This window comes from Festucalex cinctus, chromosome 17 (genome assembly GCF_051991245.1).
Source record: "Festucalex cinctus isolate MCC-2025b chromosome 17, RoL_Fcin_1.0, whole genome shotgun sequence".
NCBI classification, from domain to species: domain Eukaryota; kingdom Metazoa; phylum Chordata; class Actinopteri; order Syngnathiformes; family Syngnathidae; genus Festucalex; species Festucalex cinctus.
In genome coordinates, this window is record NC_135427.1 from 1,117,732 (window position 1) to 1,132,989 (window position 15,258).

At 42.1% G+C, this 15,258-nt stretch overlaps 1 protein-coding gene across 7 annotated transcripts in view; it reads right to left on the reverse strand.

The window, feature by feature from the left end:
* The window catches only part of raraa (retinoic acid receptor, alpha a), a 170,142-nt gene that overhangs the window by 84,417 nt on the left and 70,467 nt on the right, over nucleotides 1–15,258 (reverse strand). For all 7 annotated transcript variants that reach the window (XM_077503906.1, XM_077503907.1, XM_077503904.1 and 4 more), the window contains one exon: nucleotides 5,355–5,905. In XM_077503906.1, the coding sequence (XP_077360032.1) occupies nucleotides 5,355–5,508 (154 nt within the window). In that variant the 5' untranslated portion in view covers nucleotides 5,509–5,905. The remainder of the gene's footprint in view (nucleotides 1–5,354; nucleotides 5,906–15,258) is intronic.

A 15,258-nucleotide genomic window follows, 5' to 3' on the forward strand; every position in this document is an offset into this window, starting at 1 on the left:
TGTTAACGATACCATCCATGAGCACCGAATGACAAGCGCACGTGCGCGAGATTATCATCGTCAGCTCCAGACAGCGTGTTTAATCCATTCTCACCACTTAGCCGATAGAGCGAACGAGTTGAATTTACGAGGCCGACAATCCTTTTATTGTTGGCGCAGTAATATATGCTCGATTTCACTTGCTTTTCCATGCGTTGAACCCTCACATTTTCTCTCACTTGCAGCTCCAACAAGACGTTTTTATTCATTACCGCAATATATGAGGAAAAAGTCCGAATAGAATACCAATAGATTTATACGTCATGAGCGTCTAAGTAAAATTAATAGTTTCCTAATATATATATATATATATATATATATATATATATATATATATGGTGGAAAATCTGTGGTCCTAAACTCTATGGTCTTATCCTTTATGGTCCTGGTATACCTGTCCCCCTTGGCCTAGGTCCTATCCTCCACTGCACTCACCTCACAAATAGTAAATAATAAAAATATAGTAAATTGAGTGTACTTAGTGCTTCATCACAAGTTCACAAAGCCACAGTTTTTCTTTTTAGTTTAAAATATTTTTGCTTTAATCTTCAGGATCATGGCTAACAGCAGTCGCCAAGATTGGTTTCACAGTGTGTCACTTCATTTTTCAGAGTTCCAATAATGCTCCAGTTAATTAACAAGGTCAATAGGTGAGATCGGCTGCCGTAGCGGTTGTGTTTGGCACGTCGTTGTTAATAATCTTCCATCCTCGCTATCAGATATATTGGCAGGCTTTGAATGGCTTTCCAATAATGACATGCACCTCCTCCAGTGGGTTTATTCTCAAAGAATCGGCTACCTTGTCGCCTGCTAGCAAAGTGCTTAGGTCAATGACATAAGACAGCGTTTGTGTACACATGCAGACACATTGGACTGCAGCCAACGGGGAGCGCCTCGCGAGTGTTCCTCGCCGTCATTATATCCCAATCAGAGGGGCATTGTGAGCGCGAGTGTTTGTATATTTTCGCCACCCGTGGAGCGCGCTCGCATGTCCCCCTTGATTCGTGCGGACCACCGGCGCAGAGGGGAACCACCTGTCCGTCCAGGAAGCAGCGCACACGCGCTCTAGCCAAGATTAGCATATCCATATTTACTCATGGCTGGTGCATTCCTCTGCGGCTTTCTTAATGGCTTCACTTCCTTATGGTCTGAAAATACTTTCATATTCCTCCACCTGGCCAAAAAGCACATTTGTAAATATGATTTTTCCCTTTAATAGCTTTGAAAAAAAAGGACGGTTTGTGTGCTTGAGCGGTTCTAGGAAACGCTCGAGTGGCAAGCAATTACAAACAAGCCAATTAGTCCGGATTGGCAGCAGGTAGCCGGCTGTCTGCTCTCTTTATGATCCCTCAAAACACCATGCTAATCTAATAGCACGGTGACAGACAACGGAAGGCATTAACGATAAGAACGGGGATCAATAGCCGGGTTGCTTTATTGCCTTCCGGCTCTGTTTTCATCAGGGCGAGCGTCTCGAAAGGTTTTTAATTGAAAACGCCCGTGAACGTTGCGCCGATGCTGTGTAATGAGACATTTGATTGGCTGTGTAATAATATTTGTTGAAGTTCGATACGAGCGCGAGGGCTCCCTGTTGATGATAAGCAATAAAGCTCCGGGCAATAAATGTGATATCAATACCTGTAACCCAAGCTGATGATGACAGGGATAATGCGAAGGCATAAGTAAGGACGGTGGAGGCGGGGAGATGCTGAGAAATAGCAACAGGGGAGAGTGGCCAAAGCCTCTATTAAAACCCTTCTGCTCTGCTTGTTCCAAATAATGGCCCTATTGTGTTTGACTAAGGCGGATTGAGTCACAGAAGAGTGAGTGAATGACAATGGGGTGAAAGATGATGAATGAGCGCAGAAGAAACAAACAAGGCCACAAAAAGGTCGGAAAAGTTGGACGTAAACATTTACACTGACGGAAAGGTCATACAGGCAAGTGCAGTAGGTGGCAAAATATCAGAATCCTGATCTAAGCTGTTTGTTCAGCCTTGGTGGAGGTCTGTGCACTCCGGAGTTTATCTTAACTAGTTTAAATGCGCCACTATGCCTCACAGTTTAAGTCCAAGGAGGTCCGTTCGAAAACCAAGCTAAAGACCGTTCAATCGGTTGTTTGCAATAATCGAGGCTGTTGTTAACAACTTGTTAACATCTTGACACCAGCAGAGGGGAACAAGGAAGCAGGGACGGTGCGCTCCACTGGATTCCAAAGCAAATGCCGTCCGCCCCGTCTCCACTTTGAGGGGGGAAACAAATGGAACTGTGACAAAACGCCAATCACTTGAGTCATGGCAACCAAATAAACAACGGCGTGTACGGAGCATTTCCACAACTGAAGGACAAGTCGGGGAAAAAACACATCTGAGAAAAACCTCCGCCAAGGCCGAGCAAATTATACACTTTTATGTGGTATTTTATGCTACATAAGATTTCATTTAGTCATTAAAATTCAGTCATGTTCACTGAGAAATTCAAGAAATTTTTAAATAAAAATAGATATGCCTATCTAGACTGGTTAGCACGTCCGCCTTCCAGTACTGAGGACTCCGGTTCGAGTCCAGGCTCCGGCATTCCTGGGTGGAGTTTGTTTGTTCTCCCGTGCCTGCGTGGGTCTTCCCCGGGTACTCCGGTCTCCTCCCACATTCCAAAAATACGCATGACAGGTTAATTGGGCGCTCCGAATTGTCCCAAGGTGTGCTTGTGAGTGTGGATGGTTGTTTGTCTCTGTGTGCCCTGCGATTGGCTGGCAACCAGTTCAGGGTGTACCCCGCCTACTGCCCATAGCCAGCTGGGATAGGCTCCAGCACCCCTCGCGACCCTTGTGAGGAATAAGTGGTCAAGAAAATGGATGGATGGATTATATTTGTACTTTATATATGCCATAAAATACATTAAGGGGCAGTTAATATGAACTAGAAAGAAGGATAGATTAACCAAATGGATCAACCGAAAATTTGCAATAGCGATAACATAAACACGTCTGACAGATGCCCATTAATAATATTAATTTATTCAAATTCGTTCTTGGTCCCTACGCTGCATCCTCTCTCCAAAGTTTCCCCATTAATTACTTAAGTAGATTTAAGTAAGCATGCTAACAAACAAACAAAAATAACCTTCTTGGCAAACGCTAGCAAGCCGATTTCAAAGCTGAAACAAAACAAAGCAAAAGTCTCTGTGAGATGAAGCGTCACAATCTGACAGCGCAACAAACACGCGCCGGGCGGGGAACGAGTGCGCATGCACGCAAAACATTCCGCCTTGAACCCCATCCAGGCCGGCGCTCAGCTTTCCCTGCCTCCAATCTGACGGAGCGAAAATCCCTCTCGCTGCAACTTCAACCAAAAAGACGGCCTTCTCGGAGCGAGCGCTTGTCTCGCTTTCGTCACTTACTCGGCAGTGGATTAGGTTGGAGAGGGCTTAGCTAGGCCGTTTCCGTGTCAAAATATGGGAGACCAAATGGGAGGTTGACCGTCACGTGTGTGACATGACTTGCAGAAAAAAAAATGATAGTGAAAGGGGCCAGGATGATGTTTAATAGTGTGTTTGCATGTGAGGAAACTGCGGTGTCCCAAGCTCTCTGGTGTTTACTGACAGGAAATGTTTGTCCAGGCATACGGGAGGGGGAAACTCGCCGTCTCATATCGCAAACACTGGGAAAGTGGCCCAGCGCGCACGCACATTCACACGCACACACACAAGCGTGTAAAAAGGGGAATCTGACGGAAGCGCCAGTCTTTGTGAGAGAGGCGCGGCATTTGGTAGCGGGGAAGTGGGAGCGGGCGAGTCGGCCGCTATTGCTGCATTCCAACAAACTGGGAAGTCGGAGGAGGAAAAGTGGACCGGGATGCCAGTCAAAGTTCGAAGAGTTCAAACGAAGAGTTCTGCTTTTGTTTGTGTCACGAGTTGTGAAGGGGAGCAAAAATAACCGATCCCAAAACATTGGTCAACAAAGACTCAAATAGGAAAAGCAACATTAAAAAAAAAAAAAAAAACCTTTATGAAAAGTTTTTCAAAACGAGCCTATCCCAGCTAATATACGATGACCCTGGACTTGTCAACGGCCAATCACAGGGCAGATGTCATCCAACCAATCAGATCTGTGTAAAGTCTAGTTCAATCACTAATTTAATATCACTGCCATTGATAAAAATGGTAGCGCACATGGCATCACAATTGTGTTTAGATGAACGAGTGACGCAATAAATAAAACATTGAGCTAAATCAGCAGATTAATGAGCAGATATTAATCTGCATGCACTTAAGTTTCATCGAAACCCTAACAGTGATACATTTTTTTTTTTAACAAAACAGGCTTACCCAAATATATCTCAGTGAACTATTTTCACTCGTTATTTCCTAGAAAGAAAAAAAAAGCCACGCATATCCAAATATATCTAAGTGAACTATTTTCACTCATTTCCTAAAAAAAAAAAAAAAAAATAATAATAATAATCTTGAAGTGACATAATCCTGCATGGCTCCCGCAATGTGAGGTTAGAGGCGAAATTGCAAAGACTTATGAAACAGACGGAGTTTTTGTTCTCAAGTTATTTTCAACACTTGAAATGAGTTAATAATGTGAGAAAAGGATCGTCAACATTTGGCCAGACCAATCGTATCAATGTGTGAAAAATATGAAATGGACACATTTTGAGACATACAAAATGTCCGCCTGACGGTGATGAAACAACCACTCGGGCTAAAATTCTTAGCTAACGCAGATTTTCTTGATGTTTATGGAGTCAGAGACGAACGAGAACGTGCAGACTCCAAAAAGGAAGGCTAGTGCCAACATTCCAATCGGGAACCTCAGAATGTAAAGGAATAATTGGTCAAAGAAAGTTTATCATCGGAATATTGTTTTGATCAGATTAAAAATTACATTTGCAGCAACACAGCGAAAAAAAATACGACAAAACATGCTTCAACAGCTCTTACTGTGTCTGAGTCAGCGCACGATTGCAGTGACATTTCCTTTTGAAAAAACTTTCTCACCTACTTAAACGAGAAACTTTAGCGCGACACTTCTCCGCCTTGTGATTGATTGCAAAAAAAAAAAAAAAAAAAAAAAAGGAGTTTGCAACAATGATCGTATGTGAGAGGTTTATTCCGGGAGCGCTTGCCAATTTCGCTCGTCTCTGGCTGTCCTGCCTGATGTTTTTATTTGCGCGTTCTGTGTGTGGGCTCGTAAATTAAGGACAGCGCTGGAGGCCCTGCGAGAGCGTGGGCGGATATTTGCGGCTGTTTACCAACACCCGTCTGTCAGGAAAGCGTCAACACGTGAAAGGCGACTCAAGTTTGACTTACTGGCTGGTGAGGGCGTGCTGTAGCCGCTGAGAGGAAGTCCCGGCAGGGCCGGCGGCGACAGGCTCCCCAACATGTGGGGGAAGAAGTAGGAGTAGTTGGGCATTGGGAAGCCGTTGAGGTGCGGCCCCGGCATGGGGTTGCCCTTCCCTGCCATGATGCGCAAGAAAACCCCTCTGTGGTTTGTAACGGAGCCAAAAGTCAGTCAGTGTCGTTTACTGGTTGGATTTATCCCCCATGGGAATGCTGGATTAGCGCATAATCCAACCGAGTGTCCAGCGAAGGTAGCAAACTAGTCGCCGGATGGTTAAAATCCAGTTGAGGGCTCAGTTAGTGAGGAAATAATGTTGAAATATTAAAAAAAAGGAGCTCCAGGGTGTTTTATCATTCCTTATCTTCAAATCCAACGGATTGATAGTGATGTTAGTGGTTACACGCTTCCTCTACAGAGTTCCTTTTTGGCTCCGATCACATGATGCCACCATGTTCTCCCGGGATGGGCCTCCTCCTCCTCCTCCTCCTCCTCCTCCTCCTCCTCCTCCTCCTCGCAGCCTCTGTCGAGAGAAATAGAAGAAAAAAAAGGCATCATTCAGTGGCGGGATTGTTTCGCCTTTCAGCCGGCGAGCTGGAGCTAAACAGCGCTTTTGTTTTGACGCTAATTAATGGTAATGTCTAGTCTGAAACCTTACGAAAACAACCCATCTGCCTTAATTACCTAATGGGGTGTTAAAACTGTGAGGAGAGCGGTGGGCGCGTGATGTTTCCTCACAGCTTTTGCGCGCTGCTCATTAACAGTGACAGGCTGCAAAATAGCGCGGGAGACGAGCGAAAAAACACACAAACGCCAGCACAAAAGAAAAACTTGGCTAATTACGCCAGTTGCCGGAGCCAGAGGTGAGACCCAAGGTGCCACTCTGGGACCACCAGAGATTTGTTGCTGCAGAGTTTACTTCCAAAACAAAGACAGAGAGTTGTTACCGGCGCAGAGAGAACGTACGTAATTGTTATCAAGAGGTACGCCGACACCCCGGCATAAACAAGATTAAGAGAGTAGCATGGCTTCAAAACAGCTTGTCACAACACAAGCGCAGTTTATTCTTTCCCGTAATGAGCCATTTATAAGTTGGTGAGAGGAGAGAAAAAAAAAAAAAGCAAAGAGAATGTGTCTTTGCATGAACGTTGTTGCACAGGAATGTGACGCTGGAACATGAATCACACCAGGACATCACGGATGAACTCTTGGAAAGGGAGAGGGGTCAAGGTAGACTTGTTGCCACTTGTTTAGTGTGCGTAAAGCACCGTGATGTGACAGCTGAGAGGCGTGTACGGCAAGCAACCATATACGGATGGGAGACAAACTGATAGGAAGCATCAGTCACTTGGACACTCGCCCCTTAGCTGTGGTTAAGATTAGGGCGCCACTGCGGGGCGGCCTGGGCCCTATTTGTGAGGTGTGCAGGTGTCAAATGTAAATTGCACAACTGCATATTGTTATTAAAAAAAAAAAAAGTTGTTCTTTGTTCCCAGAATGCAATGCTCATAAAAAATAAGATTTGCATTGTTTTCAACAAATCGAATTATATATTTTGTTTTGTGTTTTGCGTTGGGCCATGGGATCATTGTGTTGTTGTAGTCCTGCATTTGTCCCTTGTGGTGATGATGATGTTGTCAGTTGCTATGCAGCTGCTACGCCCCTTGTGATGATGTCTGTTGCTATGCCCGTCGTGATGTTATTGTTAGTTGCTATGCAGTTGCTCAACTCAACTTTATTTATAAAGCGCTTTAAGAACAGGCTATGTCTCTTGTGATGATATTGTCAGTTGCTAAGCAGTTGCTATGTCCTTTGTGATATTATCAGGTGCTATGCAGTTGCTATGCCCTTTGTGATGTTATTGTCAGTTGCTATGTCCATTGTGATGATATTGTCAGTTGCTATGTTGTTACTATGTCCCTTGTGATATCAGTTGATATGCAGTTGCTATGCCCCTTGTGATGGTGATATTTGTCAGCTGTTTTGTCCCTTGTGATGATGATACTATCAAGTGCTATGCAGTGGCAATGTCACTTGTAATGATATAATCAGTTGCTATGTTCCATTGTGATATTGTCAGTTGCTATGTCCATTGTGATGATATTGTCAGTTGCTATGTTGTTACTATGTCCCTTGTGATATCAGTTGATATGCAGTTGCTATGCCCCTTGTGATGGTGATATTTGTCAGCTGTTTTGTCCCTTGTGATGATGATACTATCAAGTGCTATGCAGTGGCAATGTCACTTGTAATGATATAATCAGTTGCTATGTTCCATTGTGATATTGTCAGTTGCTATGGTGACATAGCATTATGATATTGGCAGTTGCTGTGTGTGACGATATTGTCATCTTGCTATGCAGTTGCTATGTCCCTTATGATTATATTGTCAGTTGCTATGTCCCTTGTGATGATGTTATTGACAATTGCTATGTCCCTTCCCTTGTAATGATATTGTCAGTTGTTATGGTCCTGTATTTGTTACTATTAGCCAATTTATTAAAATGTATTGAAAATAGCTGGAGAACAAAACTCCACCTCTTCCTTCCCTCTGTGGGAGCTGTGCAGTATTGTCACCTCAAGATTGGAAGTCACGATACTTTTTTTTTTTTTTTGACAATATCAAGTGACAATAGTTAGGTTAGACTTGAGTGAGACTATAAAAATGATCGCAGTTGTTTGCTATTGTGAAGTATAAAAGGATTTTTGTCTGGTCAGTAGAAATCGGAAGGTTGGATGAATGGTTATACAAAATATGATTTTATGCGTCAACCATATAGCTGCGACATATATTGTGGTACTTCCAACAAGAGTGATGTGTCTGTATCCAGCTCTAATAAGTCTCTTAATCAAACTGTGAGCTGACTTTATGGGCTCGGCCCTTCCACTCACTGACGTATTTTTATTGTATTGATTGTTGTGCTAGAGTACTCTTGTCACTTTGTCATTGTGAGGTGGCGTGCGCTCTGGTCAGGCCAAAGGCTGAGCTTGTATTAGGCTGAAAGCTTAAACAGCATTTTTTTTTTTTATAACCCATGGGAGTTGGCTATAGTAATATTTGCTTTTAAAGCCCCCCCGCTTGCTGAATAGGCTGCTATTAAATCAAAAGTGAGCTGAGTTAAGAAACACATACCCTAACAAATGCCTGTAAGGTATTGCATTACAACCATCAATATTTGAAAATAGCGCCGCTACATTGCACAATGGCGGGATCATACAAAATGCATTAGAATTGTCAGCACCCTGCAAGTGATGTAATGCCATCTATATTTCCATGTAACAGCCAGGGGCTGTATAGATGCTCCAGTCTTTCAATAAGGAGCAACCTCTCACTGGGTCAATGGGAGAACTCACTGGCAGCAAATGGGTCGACTTTCTTCACCATTATCATTACAGCGTCTTGTGTGGCTGCCATTAGTGGCTGCTGTGACTGATATGCTGTAATCGCACGTCACCGCTCTTTGTTGTGGCGGGGAAACAACTCATCACAAGTGATGTCGCAGTAAATAAACGGGGCAATATATCCTGACGAGAGTGCAAGACAGCCAAACTCTTGATTTTACGCTTTTAATTATGAGGGTTTTTTTCTAATCGTTATTATATCATAATTACTGAAAGAGTGATCAAATTCATCGAACTGATCGGACAATTGGAGATACAACTGACATCGAGAAGTGAACTACTCTATATTGGGACTTTTAAGTGTATCCACAATGAGCCTTGTCATTTGCTTGCAAAGTGTGTTTCACTATTTTTATAGTTTAAACTTGTTTTTTAACACCTCTGAAAGTTCAGAAAAAAATGAGTTTTTCATTCGTCAATAAAGATAACATTTGTAATTAGTGCCATCTGGTGGTGAACTACTTGAATGCAGCAAAATAAGTTAAAAACGTTCAATATAGTGACCCCAGAGAGACCAAACATCATAATCCTACCACCAATTATTAGATTCACAAAGTTTGTCTCATTCGGGTATCAGTTGCAGAAAGCCTCGCAATATAATAAAATATTCTATGTGCCTGGAATAGTCAAAACATGGCACTCTGATTAATATTGCATTTGCGGAATATTAATTAAGCGGCAAAATCCACACGTTTTTATCCATCTCAGCGGGCGGCCATTTTGAAACTTGCTGTTGACTTGAAATGACATTTTCTTAGGGCTCAAGTAACGACCAATCACGGCTCAGCTTGTGAACATCACGTGACCAAACTCAGAGAACAGCTGAGCCGAGATTGGTTGTGACCTGAACAACTGTGATGGCATTTTCAGTCGACAGCAGAGGGCGGTATAATGTCAAAATGGCAAAAAACAGGTGTTTTTTGCTGTTTAGTTTATGTTCCACCAATGCAATATTAATCAGAATGCTATGTATTTTGTGTTGGCTTCAGTTTTATCATCATTTGCATTATTTCCAATGGAAATGTTTTCTTTTTTTCCTAGCTATCATAATACAGTACTATTAGCAAGTCTAAAAATTTTAAGCATGTGTCATACTATATTTCTCCTGAACTTTTATCTGCTCAGACAAACAGTCGTGCATGTGCAGATTATGGATGCAGCCTAAGCATTTCCTGCCAACGTTGTTCTCTGACAGCAAAAAGACACACGCTGTGAGCGCATTCAGCTACAGAAAGACTAAGAATATAATAACCTCCATTAGTTCATGACTCTTTACAAAGCCCTCTTTCCATCTTTGAATCTTTCTCACCGGCACGTGATGTACTGAATATGTTCTGTATGACGCACAAGGTCACCGATAGGGAGCTGTTGTGTGCAATATGCTGAAAGTGCTGCCGGTTCACTGGCGTCAAGGGCGACAATTGTGTCGGAATAAGAATGTCCAGCAAATGTCCAGCGATGACCCCGCCGGGCTGTATAAAACTACAAATGTCAACTTTGGGTTTGTTGCAGCATGTCACATTCGCTTACTTGCATAATATAGGATTAACATAAGTAATTGTGATGTCGCTTATAGTTGCCCGGTGGCTGGATTCATGCATTTAACTCATTCGCTCCCAGCCATTTTCACGGAAGCAATCCCGTTCGCTCCCGGCTGTTTTAATGGATTTTGACTGATTTTGAAAGGCCCACAGAATATTGTGTTCTATTGCTATAAAAGCATGAACCCTATCAAAAGAAAGATTAAATTCTCTTCTTTCATCAGGAAAAAAAGTATGTTTCTATCTGTTTCCGTATTGCAGCAATTAGCATTAGAAGAGAGCTAAGTTTCATCAATTTTCACAAATCTATTTAAAATTGTAAGTAATTTAGCTTTTTTTCTACATGGCTGTCACCTGCTGGCCATTTGTGTAATAACTACCATTTCTGCAAGCGTTCTTTGCAGTTGAGAGCCTGCATCAAAAACTTCTGTATGCTGTAGCATAAAAAAACAAAACAAAAAAAACGCATAAATACGTCTTTGGGACACGTAAAACATTTAAAAAAACGTATTTACACGTTATTGGGAGCAAATGAGTTAATGTACTACTTTGGAAAGATTTTCAACTCAGCAGCGTCTATTTTTAAAGCTTTATCTCTTACCAGCACATGCGATATTCATTTCAACATATGTAGCCATAAATGCGCAACTATATGAAGGCTCCAGGTGGAGCCTAAGTGATCACTAACAGTAGGGGGAAAATAAACAAACAATCTGGGTCACTTGGTCTTCACCGCGGCGGTGGCATGTAACAGCCAGAGAGGAGGAAGGTTCAGAGGTCGCGTAGCACGAGAGACCGTAATTGCTTGTGACAGCAAACTTTGAATTAATCATCGGCCAAACAGCAAATGGCAGAGCGGGGTCGGGGTGGACGGGCGGACAATACGGCGAGCGCAGCCACGGGGGACGGCCCACGCTACGCATGACATACAGTATGGAGGCTGGTGCGGACATAAATAGACGCAACACATGGCAAGATGGCAACGCGCTCGCGGTTCAACAAGGGTTACGCGAAGGAACAGTTAGGAGATGTGACAATTGTGATGCTATGCATTGTGTATACATGCTAGTTGGTTATTTACAGCAAGGGAACGGTTTAATTTTAGATTAAATAAAATATTTAGATGCTATCTGTGTCAATTGCAAAACTGTCACATAATGGCCTTTTCGTGCCATATGCGGATATAAGTACAGTGGAGTTGAATTATTTTAAAGAATGCAGGATAACGCAAATGTTACCTCCAATTTCTTGAATACGAAATTTGATAAACGGATAAAAATATATATATCAAAGGAGGTTTTCTGAAGTTTGCATTTTGTGTGGTTTCTGTTTGCAGTTAGTGGTGTCTTAAAATAGGAGTTGAGTAACACAAAACTAGGGATGGTCAAATGATACTTTTTTTTTTTTTTTTTTTTTTCAGACCAATACCAGTACAAGTACACAACTCGAGTAGACACTGATACCAAAACCAAGTACAGATACCAGTAGTAATTTTGATAAATAAAATTTCCCCCCAAGAAACAATGAAAGATAATTTTCAAGAAAAGACATACACTCCAAATATTGCATTTTCTTAATATTACTTGGAATTAATGGCACATTTCTATTCTTATCATTTGTAATTTCTATTTTCTGATAGTAAATCAGCCACAGTCGCAATTACCAATACCTTAAAATAAGGCCCGATTCCAGGTATCGGCCTGATATCGGTACTTGCCCAACGCAACTCAAAACACTTAAATAATCTTTGATTTTATATAAGAATAATCTTAAATATAAAAAAAAGCTATTAGTCCAAGCAGTTTTGATTCCATGCAACACATGTAAAGCAGTTTTCAGAAACTGTGCTTATAAAACAAAATATTTATATTTTTAAGTGATACATTCATGAATGCTATATTATTCCTTTATCTTCCATTTGTGTGAAGGAATAACACGTATGCATTAATCTTCATGTTTTGATTTGGAAAAGCATGTGTGTAGTGCTCCCAATGGATTTGCATGTATGGAAATGAAAACTATTTCTAACAATGAATAGAATATAATCCTGACTCTATCTGACAAAAAAAGAAAACATTATTTAATGCGCCAGGTGGAGTGTGTTACCGCGGGGATCTCGAGCAGGTGCGATAACGCGCCTGTTGCTTGGACAAAGGCCCGGTTATGAACCGATGAATGAAATATGAAAAAAAAAAAAAATTTGCCCTTAACTTTTTGACCGACATCTGGCGACGCTCCCGCGAGAGTACGTTGCAAAACGATCCAGATGACTTTGAATTTCACTTTGAAGGCTTAAGTGTAAAACAGCCGACTCTCCTGTGGGTAACACCAAAGGCTGTCAAGCTTGGTTGTGGATGTGAATCTTTTACATCCGTCGTATGGCTTTGCAAAGGTGCCGGTGACGGAAGTCGCTGGGGCACGGCGCGTTCTAATTTTCATGAGGAACGCTTTCGTGCGCTCCAATACATGTCACGAGGAAAATGTGCCAATTCAGTAGCGAATGCGCGCATGAGTGTATACATACATGTGCAACAAAACACACTTGTTGACAAGTGTCTAAGCTAGCGCACGTGCGTGCGCGTGTCCCGAAATGTCCTGAGTCACCTTTGCATGCTGTCGATCTGCCCTGGGGTGGGGGAGGCATCAAACTGTACTTTTCATGCTCAGATTTGCATAAAAAGTAGAGCACGCAGAGCAGCACACTGCGACAAGTCACTCGCACTGTATCTCAGCTAATGTTATGTGAATTATTCAGGGCAGAGTGGCCATGCTAAAAATCACTAAAAGTAGTGGACTGTGGTTTATACACTCGCTATGTTGGGGCTGGAAATGAAGATAGAAACAGTATCAACCCATTAAGATGTTCCGCAACACGTCGAAAGAAGTAGAGTTGTCCGCCATGAATAGCAGGGATTACTCTAGTTCCAATTTTTTTTTTTGCTATTCAATAATTATTAGTATTTTTACTCCTCATAAATCTCCACTTTAAGCAGACCGACACTTTATGCGTCATGTGCTAAGGTTGGACCCCAAAGCGCAGACACAAATAAGATTTTAACTATTGATTCATATCGAGAGGCGTCGAACAAACTTGACAAGATGAGAAACAACGAGAGCTGCACACAGGAACAGTGGTAACAGAAGTAATAATCCGACAAAGACGCACGCTTCTCAGAAGGCTTATATAGACAAGGACTCGATCTGATTGGTTGTGGTTCGACATGTGGGTAACAGGACTGACGTGGAATTTTCTGATTGACTGTTGACCAGGTAAAGGCATTAAAGATTCTTGACATCACATAACATCACATAGCCTAAAACCAGTCGAAACTAGATGCTGGTTATATCAGTTCAAAAAAGGCACTTGTTACATCAGTACATAACAGACACTTGACCTCACAGTCATGAACCCAAACTTAACAAGTCATGAACTCAAACGTAACCCTGGCGTGACCCTAGACGTGACATTATGGGTGAGCGAGCTGCAAGTTGGGAGGGAGGGAGATAGGTGTGTCGCAAGGAGGCTAAAGCGTGCTAAGTGCACATCCAAGCCAGTGAGACCCGTCAGCTTTTTTTTTTTTTTTTTTGCCAAGGCCCCCCTGTGGGCTGAATCCACTTGTCAGCGAGGCGGGCAGGGTGACATTTGTGCCTCACCTCAGAAAGGTCACACGCTAATTATCTCAAAGGCCAGCAAGCGGCGGACCAGCAAAGAATAAGAGTAAAACTTGTGGATGAGTCGCGAGCACGTGTGTCAGGATTCAAGATGGTCGCTTGCTTCCTTTGCACAAAAACGAGCGCTGCCGCGTGTGACCGTCCGTGCAGAACTTGACCATCTGTACCAACCTGGATACAGAGTTGGAAATTTTTCTTGAACTTTCCTAGGTGATACATTACATCCTTTAGGGGACAGTAAATTCTGCAACTAAGTCTATTTGGTTCCACTCTAAGTAGAGTAAAATTTACATTTGGAGGAGAGTAAAGTAAAAAATTAAACTAAAACAAAAGTCACTCAAGGGTTGAGGAAAAAAAAACCCCCACAGCTTTAGAGGATGTTTTTGTCTCCTCTTGGAGATAGGAAAACAGTAGGAGTGGCATAGCTCAGGTGATAGTGGCAGTCTCCCAAGCTGAAAGTTGTGAGTTTGCGCCTCAACCCTTGTGTAACTTTTTTTTTTTTTTTTTATAAACTAGTCACATTTAGTCAACATCTCTCCTTGCAAAATTTACTTAGGATTTCTGAGTGAAAAATTGTAACAGGTTTTTTCATATGATGGGCAAATTCTCTCATACAAACTAAAAATACTTGAGTAAAATTTACTCTGAATATTTTACTCTTTTACTCTATTTGGAGTGGGATCAAACAGTTTAGAGAAAATTTTACTCTACAGAATTTACTGTGCATATTTAAAGCAACAGGCCACCAACAACGTTCACCGACAAAGAAAAAATGTCACTTTAGCGACATACCCGTTGTAGCGCAAAAACGGTTCATAAAAACTAATTGAATTGATGTGAAACAGTGCAACTTTTACGATGCTCAGAAGGAAGAACCTTATTCAGAAGAATCTTCAGAAGATTTATCTTTCTGAAGTTGAGTTGCAAGGAGATAGACTTGATCAGTCGTCAATTTTAGGACTTGAGACTTGCTGGTAAGCTACCACTAATGCGGAGTGCAGAGGCTACCTCATAAAGCATGACTTATGACTTGTTTAACACAACCTAAGTAATGACTTGACTGGACTTGCTTGAAATTTAGCAGGGACTCAACTTGTCTTCCTTGTTCTTTTGATACAATAAAGGCCCTTTCCCACTGCACTGATCACTGCACAGTGCGCCATTGACCAATCCAGTGACTTATGACAGCAGGTTATGACGACATCTCATCAAATAAGAGATATGGCGACAGAGTGATTTTAAACAGCAGTCGATTCGGACT